We start from the raw sequence: 16,155 nt of genomic DNA, 5'->3' as shown, positions 1-16,155 counted from the left end.
AACCCTGCCAACATCCATCCACCCACTCTACTAAACTCAAGAGGCTCCGCCCCACCTCCTCCCTGTCTTAGCCAGTCAGCTTTTCCAAAGTGGACATTGTGTGTGTGTGTGTGTGTGTGTGTGTGTGTGTGTGTGTGTGTGTGCCCCATGTTGCGGTTGCCAGCTAGTATTTATAGCCCGTCAGTTTAATTAGGAGCAGTGGTGTGTCTGGTGTTGGCATGCGATAATGTCACACACCCACTCTGCCTCATGAGTCACCCTCCAATACACACACACTCACACAAACTTCCCCAGTTTCCACATCCTGTCCGCTTCAAGTAGTCTGGTGGCAGGGGCCAATTTTCAAACGAAGATGACTGTTCCTCACGTGGGCATCTCAATAGTTTTCCTCCCCTCATCAGCTTTCCTTCATCTGTACTAGTACCTGGGCTAATCCACCCTATTGCATTCGCCTGTCCTGTTGTTTACAGATATGTCAAGGTGAAGGCGATGAGACGAGGAGTGGACGACACTTTAGACTATTGAGACAAAGTCTTAGTTTAGTCACTGAGGTGATCATAGTCGTATCACTGTCTTGTTTCAGCACAATTGTTGGAATTGCTCAGTTCCCACAGAGCCACATTCTCTCTTGCTTCCTTTTCACTCTTCACAGCACCATTCAGATTGTGGCTATCGGGGAATCATTTCAATAAATAATGTAATATTTAAAAAATATATCAATAATTAATTTCCCTCCCAACAGGCAATGGGTTCAGCCCGTCAGAAGTGACCGGGGATGCTGGTGGTGCCGAGAAGCAGTCTACTATGCCACCTAGTGTCACCACGAGGAAGGACAGGAAAGCGATTCCGGTAACATCATAGTAATGTAGCCTTGGTCAGAAGCTGTGCGTAAAAATTGGTGGCGACACTTTTGGTGAATTTCCTGTGTATAATGCACTTAAAGTGGATTCTGACAAATCCATAGTGCATTATAAGACTTCCTGTAAGCATTATGTTTTAAACATACAGGTAGGAAAGTGCATTATATTGATAACCGGTCATGGCTGTCATTAATTCATTAATACCTAGAATGAGGTGTTCATTATATACATAATGCATTATTGCATAATGTATTCATAATGCATTACACACAGTGCTGATCATAGAAAGTGTTATTTAAACAGTTTCTGATCTTTTCACATTTTTACACACTAATTTTACTATGCGTTACCTGAAAGTCAGTTATTTGGTGAATAATTCATGTAAATGGTGATTAATTCATTAACATGTTCTAACCGCTGTGATAACAGACTTACATTTTCATTGCAACATAGATAATTATGCAGTTTTGATTATGACTAAACATAAATCTTCTAATTCTTCTAAGAAGTGTATTTTTATTTGCACCCAGAGCTCTGAACAAAGAGCATTTATTCTATGTTCACCTCATTAGTTACTCATTAATAAGCAACGACTCATTAATTAAAGATCACGTAGAGTGCATTCAAAGTGCTACCGTGTCATTCCCAAGTTACAGCACTGATAAAGACAGAATTATACCATTGTTAACACAATGATATCCACTTATTTTAACATTTAATAATATTACAGGATAATATACAGTATATTTTAACTATGATTGTTAATCATTCTACGCTGACTTTGGTATGATGATGTCATTTCCTGTTTCCTCAGAAACCAATCAGTAATGGCCTTCCCCCCACGCCAAAAGTCCACGTAAGTCTTAACACCCCTTACCTGCTCTTACACACACGCATTGTCAAGTAAAAAGCTATAACTCTGTACTGTAGGAAAAAGCAAATGAGCACTAAGATACAGAAACAAAAGAACAAATGTGTTGATTACACATTCATTATATAAATCATTTATGTGAATTGTAATTCATTCATTAGCAACCTAAAAGTAGTAGTGTTGAATTCATAACACATTTGTAATCACCTCGACCCACGAGCTAGAGATCCTGCCTTAACTGAATTGCTTTAAGTGGTTTTTCCAAGTGTTTACATTGTGAAATGCTCTACATTTATCAACTATAACTAAACAACTACATTCCTCTCCATTTTGTTTTCTATTTTTGCTGCACAGATGGGTGCCTGTTTCTCCAAAGTCTTCAATGGCTGCCCTCTAAAGATCCACTGTGCGGCGTCTTGGATCAACCCCGACACGAGAGGTGGGCCTTGTACCAATTCATTTCTGTGTTACTACCATGGACCCTGATTCCATCAATTGCAGATAACAGGAAACTGTGTTTATAATGTAATTTAAGGACATATGTGGTTTCGTGTCAATATTCAATGACAATGTCCGCAGGGGTGTGCAGGGTGTGACAGATTGAGCTCGGTTAATATTTTGACCGAACCCGCTGTGCGATTTACCTTTATCTGTAATTGATTGAATTGAAGTTACTTTATTTTTGAGAATGACACAAATACTAATTTTCACAGTCTGCTACCTCAGTTTTGATGATGGCAATTTGCATATACTCCAGAATGTCATGAAGAGTGATCAGATGAATTGCAATTAATTGCAAAGTCCCTCTTTGCCATGAAAATGAACTTAATCCCCAAAAAACATTTCCACTGCATTTCACCCCTGCCACAAAAGGACCAGCTGCCATCATGTCAGTGATTCTATCGTTAACACAGGTGAGAGTGTTGATGAGGACAAGGCTGGAGATCACTCTGTCATGCTGATTGAGTTAGAATAACAGACTGGAAGCTTTAAAAGGAGGGTGGTGCTTGAAATCATTGTTCTTCCTCTGTTAACCATGGTTACCTGCAAGGAAACACGTGCTGTCATCATTCCTTTGCACAAAAAGGGCTTCACAGGCAAGGATATTGCTGCTAGTAAGATTGCACCTAAATCAACCATTTATCGGATCATCAAGAACTTCAAGAAGAGAGGTTCAATTGTTGTGAAGAAGGCGTCAGGGCGCCCAAGAAAGTCCAGCAAGCGCCAGGACCGTCTCCTAAAGTTAATTCAGCTGTGGGATCAGGGCACCACCAGTGCAGAGCTTGCTCAGGAATGGCAGCAGGCAGGTGTGAGTGCATCTGCACGCACAGTGAGGCGAAGACTTTTGGAGGATGGCCTGGTGTCAAGAAGGGCAGCAAAGAAGCCACTTCTCTCCAGGAAAAACATCAGGGACAGACTGATATTCTGCAAAAGGTACAGGGATTGGACTGCTGAGGACTGGGGTAAAGTCATTTTTTCTGATGAATCCCCTTTTCGATTGTTTGGGGCATCCGGAAAACACCTTGTCCGGAGAAGACAAGGTGAGCACTACCATCAGTCCTGTGTCATGCCAACAGTAAAGCATCCTGAGACCATTCATGTGTGGGGTTGCTTCTCAGCCAAGGGAGTGGGCTCACTCACAATTTTGCCTCAGAACACAGCCATGAATAAAGAATGGTACCAACACATCCTCCGAGAGCAACTTCTCCCAACCATCCAAGAACAGTTTGGTGAAGACCAATGCCTTTTCCAGCATGATGGAGCACCTTGCCATATGGCAAAAGTGATAACTAAGTGGCTCTGGGAACAAAACATCAACATTTTGGGTCCATGGCCAGGAGACTCCCCAGACCTTAATCCCATTGAGAACTTGTGGTCAATCCTCAAGAGGTGGGTGGACAAACAAAACCCCACAAATTCTGACAAACTCCAAGCATTTATTATGCAAGAATGGGCTGCCATCAGTCAGGATGTGGCCCAGAAGTTAATTGACAGCATGCCAGGGCGGATTGCAGAGGTCTTGAAAAAGAAGGGTCAACATTGCAAATATTGACTCTTTGCATAAACTTAATGTAATTGTCAATAAAAGCCTTTGACATTTATGGAATGCTTGTAATTATACTTCAGTATACCATAGTAACATCTGACAAAAATATCTAAAAACACTGAAGCAGCAAACTTTGTGAAGACCAATACTTGTGTCATTCTCAAAACTTTTGACCACGACTGTATTCTTGTTCGAGAATGGCTTGGAGAAACTTAGAACAGGAGTCGAGGCTAACTTGATTTTAGTCTTTGTCTTACATTGTCTTATTTGCAGTTTGCGTGTGCTACTACTAGTTTCCTTCTTAGGCAGTGTCCTAAGCAATGTGTGTATTGTCCAAGTTTACCAGTCTCTCTCTGTTATAATACTTGATCGTTTCGTTCTCTGTTTTAGACCAATACCTGCTATTCGGCGCCGAAGAGGGCATTTACACTTTAAATCTCAACGAGCTGCATGACTCCTCCATGGAACAGGTCAGTGTCTCATTATTTCATTTGGATTATCTTTTTCTCAGTAAATTGAAATTGTTCTAACTGCTTCCAATGTTTTTACAGTGTAATGTATAAACCATAATCTATGTATTTATGTGAAGGTTGAACATATTCTCTATCACATCATATTTCAGATTATAGTTAAATTTGAATGCTTGCTTCTTTGTGACGCAAGTAAAGGATTTTAGGTGTTATCCACAAGGTTTTATCCACAAGGATTTGAGGTTTTATACACAACTGGTCAATAAGACATGGATTATGATGAATTGTACCACCTACAGAACTATTAAACTGAAACATTTTTTTATTTCCTAGCTCTTTCCCCGGAGGTGTACCTGGCTTTATGTCATGAGTAATAGTTTGCTCTCCATATCTGGTAAGGATTCATCATAGAAACGTGTATTGCCACATATTGCTAATATACCTCAACAAATAACTGTAGTGCACACTCAAAGTTTTACATTTTTTGTTTTATTTGTACTTTCCAGAATATACAGTGGGGAAAAAAAGTATTTAGGCAGCCACCAATTGTGCAAGTTCTCCCACTTAAAAAGATGAGAGAGGCCTGTAATTTTCATCATAGGTACACGTCAACTATGACAGACAAAATGAGAAAGAAAATTCCAGAAAATCACATAGTAGGATTTTTTATGAATTTATTTGCAAATGATGGTGGAAATAAGTATTTGGTCAATAACAAAAGTTTCTAAATACTTTGTTATATACCCTTTGTTGGCAATGACACAGGTCAAACGGTTTCTGTAAGTCTTCACAAGGTTTTCACACACTGTTGCTGGTATTTTGGCCCATTCCTCCATGCAGATCTCCTTTAGAGCAGTGATGTTTTGGGGCTGTCGCTGGGCAACACGGACTTTCAACTCCCTCCAAAGATTTTCTATGGGGTTGAGATCGGGAGACTGGCTAGGCCACTCCAGGACCTTGAAATGCTTCTTACGATGCCACTCCTTCGTTGCCCGGGCGGTGTGTTTGGGATCATTGTCATGCTGAAAGACCCAGCCACGTTTCATCTTCAATGCCCTTGCTGATGGAAGGAGGTTTTCACTCAAAATCTCACGATACATGGCCCCATTCATTATTTCCTTTACACGGATCCAGTCGTCCTGGTCCCTTTGCAGAAAAACAACCCCAAAGCATGATGTTTCCACCCCCATGCTTTACAGTAGGTATGGTGTTCTTTGGATGCAACTCAGCATTCTTTGTCCTCCAAACACGACGAGTTGAGTTTTTACCAAAAAGTTCTATTTTTGTTTCATCTGACTATATGACATTCTCCCAATCATCTTCTGGATCATCCAAATGCACTCTAGCAAACTTCAGATGGGCCTGGACATGTATTGGCTTAAGCAGGGGGACACGTCTGGCACTGCAGGATTTGAGTCCCTGGCGGCGTAGTGTGTTACTGATGGTAGGCTTTGTTACTTTGGTCCCAGCTCTCTGCAGGTCATTCACTAGGTCCCCCCGTGTGGTTCTGGGATTTTTGCTCACCGTTCTTGTGATCATTTTGACCCCACGGGGTGAGATCTTGCGTGGAGCCCCAGATCGAGGGGAGATTATCAGTGGTCTTGTATGTCTTCCATTTCCTAATAATTGCTCCCACAGTTGATTTCTTCAAACCAAGCTGCTTACCTATTGCAGATTCAGTCTTCCCAGCCTGGTGCAGGTCTACAATTTTGTTTCTGGTGTCCTTTGACAGCTCTTTGGTCTTGGCCATAGTGGAGTTTGGAGTGTGACTGTTTGAGGTTGTGGACAGGTGTCTTTTATACTGATAACAAGTTCAAACAGGTGCCATTAATACAGGTAACGAGTGGAGGACAGAGGAGCCTCTTAAAGAAGAAGTTACAGGTCTGTGAGAGCCAGAAATCTTGCTTGTTTGTAGGTGACCAAATACTTATTTTCCACCATAATTTGCAAATAAATTCATTAAAAATCCTACAATGTGATTTTCTGGATTTTTTTTCCTCAATTTGTCTGTCATAGTTGACGTGTACCTATGATGAAAATTACAGGCCTCTCTCATCTTTTTAAGTGGGAGAACTTGCACAATTGGTGGCTGACTAAATACTTTTTTCCCCCCACTGTAATAGAATAGATTCTCCAGACACATCATATAAATGTACCGTTGGCCTCACACGATGACAGTGACAGACATTACAAATATAAACCATAAGCAGCAATTTGTCATCAAGAGCATTAGTCTCATTTGATCATTAAATATGCACTCGTAAATATAAATCGTAAATACTACTTGTCAATACTTGCTCCAGATTTACCAGCATGTAGACGCTGCACTATTTGCGTGAAATTCAAAGATAATAAAATCGCCTTCAAAGCATTCAAAATATGTGTTCGTTGTGTTTTTTGCCAGGAAAAGCCTCGCAGCTCTACTGTCACAATCTGGCGGGTCTGTATGAGCACGCTCGACAGATGCAGAAGCTGCCAATGGCCATCCCCACCCACCGGCTCCCAGACAAAATCATTCCAAGGTAAGAAGATGGCGATGCCTCTGTGTGTAGGAGTTTTCCTGTGGGAAGAGTCCCACTTTTCAGACTAAATTCTTTGTTATTGTGGTTTTTAGGAAATTTTCCATCTCCAATAAGATTCCCGACACCAAGGGATGTCAGAAGTGCTGTGTGGGTGAGTAGACATGGACATTCTCTTTTTCTGTTTCTCATGCCTTTTTCTCTCTCTCTCCCTCGGTTTTCCTCTCTTTCTACGTCCAACCCCTTACTTTCCCACAAGTTGCTACATAATCTTGCTACAGGATTGAGAGTCGTTGATACACGACTGTGTTTCTTAGATGCATCACTTTACTACATGTAATAAACGCAATACTCCTCCATACCCCTTATAACCAATTATGACAACAACCTCTTCATCTGAGGACCAATAGTAGAAAGGTCTTTGAAATACATTATTGTGGTCACAGCTTAGTATGATTGACAGCCCTGGCTGTCTACCAACTCTTCCCCCTTAGTGAGAAATCCTTACACGGGCCACAAGTACTTGTGTGGGGCCTTCCAATCCAGTGTGGTCATGTTGGAATGGGTGGAGCCCATGCAGAAGTTCATGCTCATCAAGGTAAGAATTTTTGTGTCTGTGTTCATTTATTTTTCCATGTCCATGTGTTTGCCAGGTTGACTCTCTCCAAACCTTTGAGGAGTGCTGACAGCCCATGTCATAGCCATATGAGAGTTTTTCTATTGAGGTTTCAACCAAAAACAAAAAAGCATTGATGGTAGCTATGCTAAGAGCCTCCGTGGGAAGAATTGACTAATGACAATCCACAACTTCCCCTAACTGCCCTGTCAAATGGAGGTGTTTGAGATATGCTAAGAGACATCCCTTTACCTTGTAGCCTACATGCTAATGGAAACACACTTCCCTCTTCCTAAAAACACTGACTTCCCCCTGCCCGATGGCACTGGAGGTGTTTGTGTTTGAGATAAGCATTCTAACCCGCCAACATAGACTAAGCTACCCTTGCTTTGTAACCGACGAGCTAATGCTAACGCTTACTCTGTCCTCCCAAGAACATAGAGTTTGAGATTAGCATGCTAACATGCTATAGTCTAGACCAGGGAGTTTTTAGGTCAGTCAGGGACTCAACTTACTGTTGCGAGTTAGAATAGTAGAATTGACAAGGTGCAATTTCCAAATTTGATTGTGCATCAACAGTTTTTCTCTTGTTATGTCAGTCACTGATAGTCAGTCCATTAGCCCATGTCAGCTAAATGTTTTTTTATTGCTAAAGTTAGTTTAGCGGCCAGCTATCTAAACTTGTTATTGTGATTGAAATACCGGTCGGGGGGAACCCATTGATTTTGTTAGTCTCACTCAGTTATCATATTAAAAACAGCAAACATTTCTCTCCACCATATGGCAAAAATTGCAGGAAACTTGCATTAAAACGGCACCATTTTCTCTACACCCCATAGCAAAATGTGTAGAATTGCACGAAATGAACTCTAAAACTTAGTGGTTACACGCGCATCGGTTTTGTTGATAAACACCCCACCCATCGACATGCCTAATGCTAACTTTCCTCTCCTCCCAAGAACATCGAATTTGAGATTAGCATGCTAACATGCTAGAGTCTAGACCGTGTAGCATAATGATAATGCTAACCCTCTCTTCCTAACATTGACATGCCTAATGCTAATGCAAACCCTCTCCTCCTAAGAACATTGACTTTCCCCTGCCCTGCCCGATGGAGGTGTTTGAGATGCTTGTGGTGCCCGAGCACCAGTACCCCCTCATCTGTATGGGCGTCAGCAAGGGCACGGAGCTCAACCAGGTGGTAGGCTTTGAGACACTGGACCCCAACACCGCTTGCCCCTGGCTCAAAGAGTCCGGTAAGATCTCATTCAAAGATTGTCCTTGACTCCTCAATGACATAGACTTGACACAAATCAAGATTTTTGTGCTCCTTTAATACGACTGGAAGTTATGGAACTTCATGGAAATTAAATAAACATTCAATATCATTATTTATTTACCCCATTATTATGTACAGTTGAAGTCGGAAGTTTACATATACCTTAGCCAAATCACCACTTTATTTTAAGAATGTGAAATGTCAGAATAATAGGAGAGAGAATGATTTTATTTCAGCTTTTATTTTTTTCATCACATTCATGGGTCAGAAGTTTACATACACTCAATTAGTATTTGGTAGCATTGCCTTTAAATTGTTTAACTTGGGTCAAACGTTTCGGGTAGCCTTCCACAAGCTTCCCACAATAAGTTGGGTGACAGAGCTGGTGTAACTGAGTCAGGTTTGTAGGCCTCCTTTCTCGCACACGCTTTTTCAGTGCTGCCCACAAATTTTCTATAGGATTGAGGTCAGGGCTTTGTGATGGCACTCCAAAACCTTGACTTTGTTGTCCTTAAGCCATTTTGTCACAACTTTAGAAGTATGCTTGGGGTCATTGTCCATTTGGAAGACCCATTTGCGACCAAGCTTTAACTTCCTGACTGATGTCTTGAGATGTTGCTTCAATATATCCACATAATTTTCCTTCCTCGTGATGCCATCTATTTTGTGAAGTGCACCAGTCCCTCCTGCAGCAAAGCACCCCCACAGCATGATGCTGCCACCCCCGTGCTTCACGGTTGGGATGGTGTTCTTCGGCTTGCAAGCTATCCCCTTTTTCCTCCAAACATAACGATGATCATTATGGCCAAACAGTTATATTTTTATTTCATCAGACCAGAGGACATTTCTCCAAAAAGTATGATCTTTGTCCCCATGTGCAGTTGCAAACCATAGTCTTGACTTTTTTATGGTGGTTTTGGAGCAGTGGCTTCTTCCTTGCTGAGCGGCCTTTCAGGTTATGTCGATATAGGACTCGTTTTACTGTGGATATAGATACTTTTGTACCTGTTTCCTCCAGCATCTTCACAAGGTCCTTTGCTGTTGTTCTGGGATTGATTTGCACTTTTCGCACAAAAGTATGTTCATCTCTAAGAGACAGAACGCGTCTCCTTCCTGAGCGGTATGACGGCTGCGTGGTCCCATGGTGTTTATACTTGCATACAATTGTTTGTACAGATGAACGTGGTACCTTCAGGCATTTGGAAATTGCTCCCAAGGATGAACCAGACTTGCGGAGGTCTACATATATTTTTCTGAGGTGTTGGCTGGTATTTTTTTTTTTCCCATGATGTCAAGCAAAGAGGCACTGAGTTTGAAGGTAGGCCTTGAAATACATCCACAGGTACACCTCCAATTGACTCAAATTATGTCAATTAGCCTATCAGAAGCTTTTAAAGCCATGACATCATTTTCTGGAATTTTCCAAGCTGTTTAAAGGCACAGTCAACTTAGTGTATGTCAACTTCTGACCCACTGGAATTGTGATGCAGTGAATTATAAGTGAAATAATCTCTGTAAACAATTGTTGGAAAAATGACTTGTGTCATGCACAAAGTAGATGTCCTAACCGACTTGCCAAAACTATAGTTTTTTAACAAGAAAGAGTATGTAAACTTCCGACTTCAACTGTATATTTTCTTTATCGTAGCACACACTGGAGGCTGACGTTCACATTCTACACATTGACCATACTGGAAATTGTAAACTTTTCAAAAGTTAACAATTATAGAGAAAATATAGTTTTATATGATTGTGTACATTCATAATGGAAAATGTTTGACGTTAATACAGCAAAAGATGAAAAGGTTAGTTAACGTTTTTCTGTTTTCTCTCCTCCTAGACACTCCACAGACCTGTGTTATCCATGTTACTCAACTGGAAAGAGACACCATTCTTGTCTGCCTGGATCGTGAGTCTAGCCGCATGTCTTGACTATACAAAAATCTGATTTGCATTGTAATATTATCTATATAGATTATATATGCATTGTACGTTCATTGTATGCATTGCTGATAACATTATGACAATATGTTAACGGTGTGTAATGTTTTATCACTAAGCTGTCGTTTAAATGACATGGGGGGGGGAACTCACCTCAATAGCCACCAATGTGTTGCAACCGCCTGGATGGATGGCAGCCATTTTGTGCCTGGATGTCTTCAGTTTCTTGAAATAACATCATTGTTTAACTCCCATTTTCCTTTTCCCCCTCAGGATCCATTAAGATTGTAAATCTGCAGGGGAGGCTGAAGTCCAGTAGAAAGCTTTCAGCCGAGCTGACGTTTAATTTTCAGATTGAGTCGATAGGTAAATGCCCTTGACCCCCTTTGCTAGAGTAGATTCCATTGCTGTTGATAATTGTGTGTGTGTCTGTGTGTAGATAGATTCCCATCCCTTTATTTACTGTTCCTTTGGAAAGTATTCAGAACCCTTGGCTTTATTCGAAAATGTATTAAATTGTTTTTTTCCCTAATCAATCTACACACAATACCCCATAATGACAATGCAAAAAATACAAACCTGAAATATCACATTTACATACGTATTCAGACCCTTTACTCAGTACTTTGTTGAAGCACCTTTGGCAGCGATTACAGCATCGAGTCTTCTTGGGTATGACACTACAAGCTTGGCACATCTGTATTTGGGGAGTTTCTCCCATTCTTCTCTGCAGATCCTCTCAAGTTCTGTCAGGTTGGATGGGGAGCGTTGCTGCACAGCTATTTTCATTGGTTCGATCAGGTTCAAGTCCGGGCTCTGGCTGGGCCACTCAAGGACATTAAGAGACTTGTCCCGAAGGCACTCCTGCGTTGTCTTGGCTGTGTGCTTAGGGTTGTTGTCCTGTTGGAAGGTGAACCTTCGCCCCAGTCTGAGGTCCTGAGCGCTCTGGAGCAGGTTTTCATCAAGGATCTCTCTGTACTTTGCTCCGTTCATCTATGCCTCGATCCTGACTAGTCTCCCAGTCCCTGCCGCTGAAAAACATCCCCACAGCATGATGCTGCCACCACCATGCTTCACAGTAGGGATGGTGCCAGGTTTTCTCCAGACGTGACGCTTGGCATTCAGGCCAAAGAGTTCAATCTTGGTTTCATCAGACCAGAGAATCTTGTTTCTCATGGTCTGAGAGTCATTAGGTGCCTTTTGGCAAAATCCAAGCGGGCTGTCATGTTATTTTTACTGAGGAGTGGCTTCCGTCTGGCCACTCTACCATAAAGGCCTGATTGGTGGAGTGCTGCAGAGATGGTTGTCCTTCTGGAAGGTTCTCCCATCTCCACAGAGGAACTATAGAGCTCTGTCAGAGTGACCATCGGTACCCTTCCCCAGATCTGTGCCTTGACAAAATCCTGTGTCGGCACTCTACGGACAATTAGTTTGGCTTGGTTTTTGCTCTGACATGCACTGTCAACTGTGGGAACTTATATGGACAGGTGTGTGCCTTTCCAAATCATGTCCAATCAATTGACTTTACCACAGGTGAACTCCAATCAAGTTGTAGAAACATCTCAAGGATGATCAATGGAAACAGGATGCACCTGAGCTCAATTTCGAGTCCCATAGCAAAGGGTCTGAATACTTATGTAAATAAAGTATTTCTGTTTTTATTTTTAAAACATTTGCAAAAATGTCTAAAAACATGTTTTTGCTTTGTCATTATGGGGTATTATCTGTAGATTGCTGAGGATGTCTTTTTTTAAATCCAATTTAGAATAAGGCTGTAACGTAAAAAAAAAGTGGGAAAAGTCAAGGGGTCTGAATAGGCACTGTATACCAGCAGTGCTACAAGTTTAGCCAACACGCACACACACACACACATGCATGTATACGCGCACACACACATACACGCACATATCAACAGCTATAGAATGGAGAGGAGAGCAGAGTATCACAGTCATGTTATGATGAATGACATTCTGGTAAAATTGAACATCCATCTTTTCCACAGTCTGCCTTCAAGACAGTGTTCTGGCTTTCTGGAGACATGGCATGCAAGGACGGAGTTTCAAATCTAATGAGGCAAGTTGCATCAATGCCCCGGCGGATGCAATAACTGTATAACAATAGTATTTTAAATGTATATAACAATAGTATATGAACTGTATATTGTTGTTTTGTTGTTTTAATATGATGACTATGATAATGACTGTGATGACGTGAATATTAGATCCTGTCCATATTCCCACCAGATTACACAGGAGATTTCCGACAACAGCAGGATATTCCGACTCCTAGGATCAGACAGGTGAGAAATCCCTTTTTAGATTGAGGTTAAATCCGTTTAGCAGGGATCATTAACTAGATTAAAAATAATATTGTATTTTTGTTCAGAAAACTTGGGGTGGGGGGGGCAAATCAAATCACCACCAGTTGGGGAACCCTGCGTTTAGTGTTGTGGATACAAATTAATTTAGCGACCCCTGCTGGCATGGTACGAATCCCCTCTCAGTCCTTCTCATCTAACTGTCCCTCTACACATATCTCCCTCATTTCTGAAGAAAAAAATGCATGGTCAGAAGAACATTTTTAAAAAGTGCCTCGATTAGTGCCTGTAATAGCTATGGTGGTGTTCCAGATCTTATTTTTTGTCGTCGCGTCTCAGAAGATTGCTATATCGTATTCATGCAGTTCATGTTATGTTTAACACTTATCCATGCATTGTGAGATCTGATCGTCTGTGCCATCGAGACTGAAGTAGGCCTGTGGCCATAAAGTGACTTAGGGCTGTTTAGTAGGATGTAACAATATAAAACGTTCAGATAGAAATGTATTGTGTAGAACAGATATGATTGTCTATCAGATGGAATAGGTACAGTAATTGGGCCAGCTCTATTCATTTTATTTCCATCTGCAACATTCAGAACATTTCACATCACTAAATACACCCCTGTTGTACCTTTGATTGCAGGGTTGTGGTGCTGGAGAGCAGACCCACAGACAACCCTACAGCGCACAGCAACCTATACATCCTGGCTGGACACGAGAACAGTTACTAATCACCCTGTGCCCTGGGAACCAGGGTCCTGTTCAGTAGGCACACAACTTTCTGAAACGGAGTGATACAGGGATGTACTATCTGAACCTGTCCAATAAGAAACCTTCGTTTTCATTGTCGGTTACAAAACATTTTCCATTGTATGCCTTAATGAACATGGCCCAGGGTTGGTTTCAGTTACATTTTAAGAGATTATGAATCTGAATTAAATTCAGTCATTAAAAATTGCAATTAGGTTTGGAATTGGAATTCATGTCCTGAAATGAAACTATGGAACTGACCCCATCCCTGATGGGAACAGAATATGATGAGGAGGACATGTCTGCCTCTGCATCTGAGACCAAGGAGTTGCAATCGGACCATTCATCGAGCAAGCGACCTTGGATGTGTCCTGTTTTTAATTTAATCTTATGATTTTAATTGAAAGTCGACATTTATAGTAACACAAACCCACATTCCTGGATATCACACTATTTCAGTATTGACCAACTACTGAGAGCATGCAACCTTCTCTAACAAGTGCTTGACAGATGTGTTTGTAATTAATGTAAATAGTATATTGAGGTTGTACACTGAGTATGTCATGTAGATAACCGTGCTGCATATATTTTGTACAGTTGCCCCCCAACTTTGAGAGATATAAAGAGTTGTTGCCTAATCAATGCGGGGTACTACTTTTAAGGGCTTGTCAAGCAATATAATTTTACAAAACGTAGTGGTAGGACATCAAAGAGCACAGTGGCTGTTCATTTTTATCATGAGTTGCCTTTTTTTTTATATGTTAGACTCATTTTGATATGAAGCCATATGCAATGTCATATTCTTTTCACACACTTTAATTCTAACCCCATAGAAAGTTGTCAATGCTCAGATATGCACTGGCTGTGAAATTTGCACATAGTTGTACGCAATAAAACACTTTATTCGTACATTTAAGGTATGGTTAGGTTGTGCTTATAGTATTTGCATGAGTGCATAAGAATACATCATACTATACACTTCAGATGTAAACTCAGACAAATTTAACCAAGCAATATAAGGTTTCTTTTTGACATACAAGGCAAGCTCTTGTTAAAACTGCAGTCAAATTGAAGAGAATCTTGGCAATTGTACCATCTTAGAATCCCTTTCCTTATGGTGGCCAATGAGTTGAATGCTGAATGTTTGCCAAATTGCATTGTTCATATTCTTTGTTATGGTGTTTGGGCGTCATAGTAAGACCTCTACCTCGTGCATTGGGGAGTCAGTGGGAATATGTAGGGCCAAATTGAACATGTAACACTAAATGTTGGTTGTTGACTCCATGTAGCATGCACAACTAAAGGAGGGTATGATGAAGTATAAGGATCTTCTCACTTGGTTTCTTTCCATATTGCTTTTGTGTCATGTAAATACAGTAAAATAAAATGGCTTAATTGTGCCTGTACAACTGCCAATATTTGGATAACTTACATATTAAACATTTTAACTCACGATGGGCTAAATTGATTGACTGATGAGCCATAGGAAGCCTGTTTTTTTTATCCTACATTTTTGACGGTATGATGAAGTATAAGGATCTTCTCACTTGGTTTCTTTCAATATTGTTTTTGTTTCATGTAAATACTGTAAAATAAAATTGCTTAATTTTGCCTGTACAACTGCCTACTTTTGGACATGTTACATATTAAAATGTTTAACTCATGATGGGATAAATTGATTGACTGATGAGCTATAGAAAGCCTAATGTTTTTTCCTCTGACATTTTAGTGGGTATATGTATTTTTAAGCCTGTTAAACCTACGGAAAAATGTCTGCCCAGATGTAGATGTGTGTTTTGAAAATTAGGAATACTTACTACACCATGAACTGCTCCACACAGTTAGTGGAGGTGTCTACTTTGGGAAGTATCTACAAAAAGATGAATGCTTTCCATGATGCTTTCTCTGGGATCTGTTAGTCAAGTCTGCGACCTCACGGCGTGAGCACAAAAGGCGTCAGCACAAAACTAGCACTAGTTCACATGCATCGTTGGTATGTTTCAAGTTTTAATGTCACATGCACAAGTACAGTGAAATGCCTTTCTTGCAAACTCAAAACCCAACAATGCAATAATCAATAACAATGTATTACTAGAAAAAATCACACGAGAAATAAGAATAAGAAATACACAAAGTAATTAAGTAAGTATACTATATACAGGAAATATTTTAAAAATCAGTTCCAATACCATATATACATGTGCAGGGATACTGGAGTGATGGAGGTAGATGTGTATAGGGGTAAGGTGACTTGTCAACAGGATATAAGATAAACAGAGTAGCAGCAGCTTGTATGTGAGTGGGTGTGTAGAGTCAGTAGAAATGTATGTGCAAATGATGTGTGAGTGAGAAATGATGGAGTGAGTGTTTGTGTTGGAGTGACAGTGTGTGTGAGCGTGTAGGGCCCTGTGAGTATGCAATGGTTTCAAGTGATCTTCATAAAATGAACTTTTTCATGCTATCTTTTAATCAATTATTGTTCT

The 16,155-nt window shown here is 40.7% G+C and overlaps 1 protein-coding gene across 1 annotated transcript in view; it reads left to right on the top strand.

Annotated features, from left to right (window-relative positions):
• The window catches only part of LOC123481200 (mitogen-activated protein kinase kinase kinase kinase 3-like), a 76,936-nt gene extending 61,600 nt beyond the window's left edge, over nucleotides 1-15,336 (top strand). Inside the window, exons 20-33 of the mRNA XM_045214960.1 lie at nucleotides 743-849; nucleotides 1,675-1,716; nucleotides 2,086-2,170; nucleotides 4,169-4,248; nucleotides 4,582-4,642; nucleotides 6,653-6,770; nucleotides 6,863-6,921; nucleotides 7,262-7,365; nucleotides 8,468-8,639; nucleotides 10,503-10,571; nucleotides 10,877-10,969; nucleotides 12,606-12,676; nucleotides 12,847-12,902; nucleotides 13,566-15,336. Coding sequence (XP_045070895.1) covers nucleotides 743-849; nucleotides 1,675-1,716; nucleotides 2,086-2,170; nucleotides 4,169-4,248; nucleotides 4,582-4,642; nucleotides 6,653-6,770; nucleotides 6,863-6,921; nucleotides 7,262-7,365; nucleotides 8,468-8,639; nucleotides 10,503-10,571; nucleotides 10,877-10,969; nucleotides 12,606-12,676; nucleotides 12,847-12,902; nucleotides 13,566-13,653 — 1,205 coding nt within the window. The 3' untranslated portion in view covers nucleotides 13,654-15,336. The remainder of the gene's footprint in view (nucleotides 1-742; nucleotides 850-1,674; nucleotides 1,717-2,085; nucleotides 2,171-4,168; nucleotides 4,249-4,581; nucleotides 4,643-6,652; nucleotides 6,771-6,862; nucleotides 6,922-7,261; nucleotides 7,366-8,467; nucleotides 8,640-10,502; nucleotides 10,572-10,876; nucleotides 10,970-12,605; nucleotides 12,677-12,846; nucleotides 12,903-13,565) is intronic.
• The last annotated feature ends 819 nt before the right edge of the window (nucleotides 15,337-16,155 follow it).

The sequence above is a fragment of the Coregonus clupeaformis genome, unplaced genomic scaffold, assembly GCF_020615455.1.
Source record: "Coregonus clupeaformis isolate EN_2021a unplaced genomic scaffold, ASM2061545v1 scaf0345, whole genome shotgun sequence".
Classification (NCBI taxonomy): Eukaryota; Metazoa; Chordata; class Actinopteri; order Salmoniformes; family Salmonidae; genus Coregonus; species Coregonus clupeaformis.
This window is presented reverse-complemented; position numbering and strand designations above follow the sequence as displayed.